This window comes from Terrapene carolina, unplaced genomic scaffold, assembly GCF_002925995.2.
Source record: "Terrapene carolina triunguis isolate 2854851 unplaced genomic scaffold, T_m_triunguis-2.0 Scaffold34554, whole genome shotgun sequence".
NCBI lineage: Eukaryota > Metazoa > Chordata > Testudines > Emydidae > Terrapene > Terrapene triunguis.
Window position 1 is genome coordinate 8,515 of NW_020698905.1, and position 4,125 is coordinate 12,639.

At 59.5% G+C, this 4,125-nt stretch overlaps 1 protein-coding gene across 1 annotated transcript in view; it reads right to left on the reverse strand.

The window, feature by feature from the left end:
- The window catches only part of TOMM40 (translocase of outer mitochondrial membrane 40), a 5,771-nt gene extending 2,153 nt beyond the window's left edge, over window positions 1-3,618 (reverse strand). Inside the window, exons 1-4 of the mRNA XM_026646246.2 lie at window positions 3,412-3,618; window positions 3,062-3,129; window positions 2,079-2,171; window positions 1,717-1,818 (exon numbers count right to left, since the gene is read on the reverse strand). Coding sequence (XP_026502031.1) covers window positions 1,717-1,818; window positions 2,079-2,171; window positions 3,062-3,129; window positions 3,412-3,613 — 465 coding nt within the window. The 5' untranslated portion in view covers window positions 3,614-3,618. The remainder of the gene's footprint in view (window positions 1-1,716; window positions 1,819-2,078; window positions 2,172-3,061; window positions 3,130-3,411) is intronic.
- Window positions 3,619-4,125: the final 507 nt, after the last annotated feature.

The window sequence follows — 4,125 nt, forward strand, 5'->3', positions numbered from 1 at the left end:
CTCCCTCCACTCCCAGAAGTGGCCGGCATGTCCCTTCGGCCTCTGGGGGGAGAGGTGGGTGGTGTCTCTGTGCATTTTCCCCACCCGGAGCACTGACTCCACAGCTCCCATTGGCCAGGAACTGCAGCCAAAGGGAGCTGCGGGGGCCACACCTGCTGGCAGTGGCGCACAGAGATTCCCCTGGCACCCCTGCCAGAGGAGTGTGCCAGTCACTTTGGGAGCCGCACCGCCCAAGGTAAGCGCCGCCCCCCCCCCGACCCCTCCCGCACCCCAACTCCCTGCCCCGAGCCCACACCCAAACTCCCTCCCAGAGCCCAATCCCCACACCCCAACCCCCTCCTGCACCCCAACTCCCTGCCCCAATCAAGGTACCTCACTTTATTTTCATTTACTTCCTATTAGTTATAATATAAGAGAAGGATGAAGAAAAAAATAAATGAAAAATAGAGGGGAGATAAGAGAGAATGTTCTTTCTCTTGGCTGGGTCCCGAGGTGGAGCCCCTCAAAATGAAGCTGTGCACAGGGCCCCACTAACTCTAAATCCCCCACTGACATCCCCGCTACCTTTTACCAGGTAACACCACTACCTTAAACAGTGAGGGAGCAGCCACACTGCACTCACTCCCCTCCCCAGCCAGGACTCTGACAGGGGTATACACAGACGCTCTGATCTCTCTCTCTCTCTCTCTGACACCCCCACCACCCCGGCCCCCGCGAAGGGGAGGGTGGATAGAAGGACCCACAGGGCATGGGGGGGGGGGGAAATACACACATGCTCTGACACACACACCTGTGAAGGGACGGGCTGAGAGATGGACCTGCAGGGTGGGGGGAAGATACATAGACGCTCTGACACACACCCACGCACACACACCCTGTGACGCAGTAGGGAGCGGGGTGGATTGACCTGGGAATGTCTTTTAGTTTTACTGGGACTGTCTGCATGAGGGATGGGAGAGCAGGGGGTGACTTTAGGTGAGGGACGGTACCTGAGCCTGTAACCTGAGAAGGGGGGGGAGGGAGGGGGAGTCGACACCTTTGCCTGGGAAGCTGGACAAAGGGAGAGGGGGAGAGAAGGAGGGGGAGAGTCTGCTGGAGGGGTTTTTGGTTTCAGTTTTGGGCTGGCTCGGAAGAGGCAGGGAACCCCAAGTCTGGGGTCTAAGCTCCTTGCCCCCGAGAGGGACCTGGCTGAGGGGTCCTGGTTGTACCTACAAGCCCTGCTTGGGACTGTGTTCCTGTCGTCTAATAAACCTTCTGTTTTACTGGCTGGCTGAGAGTCACGGTGAATCGCAGGAAGTGGAGGGTGCAGGACCCTGACTCCCCCACACTCCGTGACACCCCCATGAAGGGGAAGGCTGAGAGAAGGACCCACGGGGAGTATACAGGGACACTCTGACACCCCCACCACCCGCCCCCAAAAGGGGAGGGCTGAGGGAAAGACCTGCATGGGGGGGCTGGGGAAAGAGAAGACTACACAGATGCTCTGACACACACAAACCCATATGCACTCTGCAAAGGGGCAGACTGAGATAAGGACCCATGGGGGGGGGGGGGGGAAGAGAATACACAGACGCTCTGACACACGGGCGAGCTGAGAGAAGGACCCGAGGGGTGTGGGTGTGGGTTTGGGGGGGGGGGGGGGAGGCACAGATGCTCTGACACACACACAGCCATGAAGGGGAGGGCTGAGAGAAGGACCCGCGGTGTGCAGCATACCTGGAAGGCCACCTTGGAGCGCAGCCGGGTCGAGAGCTGGTGGATGATCTGGGCATTGAGGCTGCCACTGTTGTCCATGTCGCCCACCAGCACCGGGAAGGCCTAGAAGGGGCACGACGGGGTGAAATATAGTTGAATAACAACCCCACCCCATATCAGGGCAACAGCATCCCTCTGCCCCACCCCCACCCAGAGCAGCCTGCCTCGCCCCAAACTTCCCCACTGTCTGAATTGACAGCCCAACCCCAATGTCCAGATTAACAACTCTCCCCCCAAACACACACTGCCCCTCTCCCACCATCAGAGGTGGCTCCTCAGTGCTGGCTTCCGGCCAGCTAAGTCCACTCCCCCCCCGCACTCACCTCTGTGGGGCTGAGCTGCTTGGTGCCCACGTAGGTGACCCCGAAGTGATAGTTGGAGTCACCAACAGTGCTAAGGGTGACGCTGTGACTCACCTGGGGAAAGCAGGCAGAGTAAGCAGGGCCCACCAAATCCTGTGTCTTGGCAGGGGTTACACTAGACTAGTGGTTCTCAACCAGGGGTCTGGGATCCACTGGGGGACCGTGAGCAGGTTTCAGGGTGTCCGCCAAGCAGGGCCAGCATTAGACTTGTGGGGGCCCAGGACAGAAAGCCGAAGCCCGAGCAAATTAGCTTCACGGGGCCCCCCGTGGCATGGGACCCAGGACAATTGCCCTGCTTGCTACCCCCAACACTGGCCCTGGCTTTTATATGCAGAAAAACAGTTGTTGTGGCATAGATGGGCCATGGAATTTTTACAGCCTGTTGGGGGGCCTCAGAAAGAAAAAGGTTGAGAACCCCTGCACTAGACCACCCTTGCGGTCCCTTCTAGCCCCATGGTTCTATGCCTGCAGCCAGAGGGGAAGGGCAGCCCAGGGGCACTGGCATGGGAGACCCGGGTTCAGGTACCTAAAGTGACTGCATCTTTCTGGGCCTTGGCTCCCATCTCACATGCGGACAGTCACCTTGCCTGCCTCCCAGGAAGCATGGGGATGAATGCATTAGACTGCAAGGGGTCAGATACAGGGATGAAGGGCGCCAGATAAGTACCTCACACAGAAAGCACCAACCCACAACCTCACCCAGCCCCAGACGCGACACATGGGATCAGGAGGTTTGGGGTCACGTGCCCCCACATTTACTGCTTGGCTTGTAGAGAATGCTCAGTAACATTGCTGAAGCCAGCTGCCCTCAATCTGCACCCCCCCCCCCCCCAGCAGGCATGTCTCTGCCCAGCCCACTCAGACCCCCCATCCTCCTGGGCTATAGCCTCACCCCCCTCCACCCCCACCCCGTACCCTGCCTCACCAGAGGGCACAGCCCTTACCTGGAAATGGTTGCTAAGACCTTTATTCACTGTCAGTTTCACACCTTCCATCTGGATAGGGAACAATTCTGGGGAAGAGACTGCAACAATCAGCACTGAGCCCATCCAGCCCAGCATCCGTCACCCCATGGATCCCTCCAGCCTGCTGGTAACTCCTTTCCCCCAATCAGACCCCTGGGCTGTCCAGCCTGGTACCCTCCCCGCTCCCCCAGGGACCTGCCCACCTGGCTGTGTACTGGGGTCCCCCATGCTATGCTCCCAACCTCTGCACTTGGGGTAACATTCCTTGAAGGTGCCAGGACGGAGGTGGGTGTGCGTGTGTGTGTAGACAGTGGGTTCCAGGCTTTCACCTTTGCACTTGCGGTGACATTCCTCAAAGGTGCCAGGGTTGGGCAGCCGATCCCCCTTCTCCTCCGGCCGCTCCTGCGCAGGGGGGCCCAGCCCGCTGACGGGGGGCATGGTGAAGCCAGGCGGCACTGACACCAGCCCAGATCCAGGACTCGGCATGGTGGGGGAGGGTGTGGGGGAGCTGGCAGCCAGGACGTTACCCATGGTGGGGGGCTGTGGAGAGAACAGATAGTGTTGAGAAGGGGTGAGCAGCGCCAGATACCTCCCAATATACCCCACAATCTGTCCAGGATATGCATCCCAAACTGATACCTCCTCCAGTCTGCCCTGATACTGATCTCCAATAGACCCCATGTATCCCCAGGTCCATCTGCCCCCCACCCCTCCAGTGACCCCCCCACTCTCCAATATTCCCTCCTGAGACTGCCAACCTCAATACCCCCTCCCCAAACAGGCTGGCCCCCAAGCTCCAGGTACATCTGCCACAATACCCCTCTTGACACTGGCTCCCCATGGCCCACAACACCCACCCTGCCCCCAACAAGGTCTGACTATTGCAACACCCCAATACCCCCCATTGGTGTATCTACCCCACCAACAGCCCATCCCGTCTGATGCCCCCTGTTGTGTCCCAACAGCTTCCTGCTCCTCAGACACCTGCCACTCCCAGGGTCCCCCTGCCTCAGGAGTGACCCCACCTGCCCCACGCCCCTCGA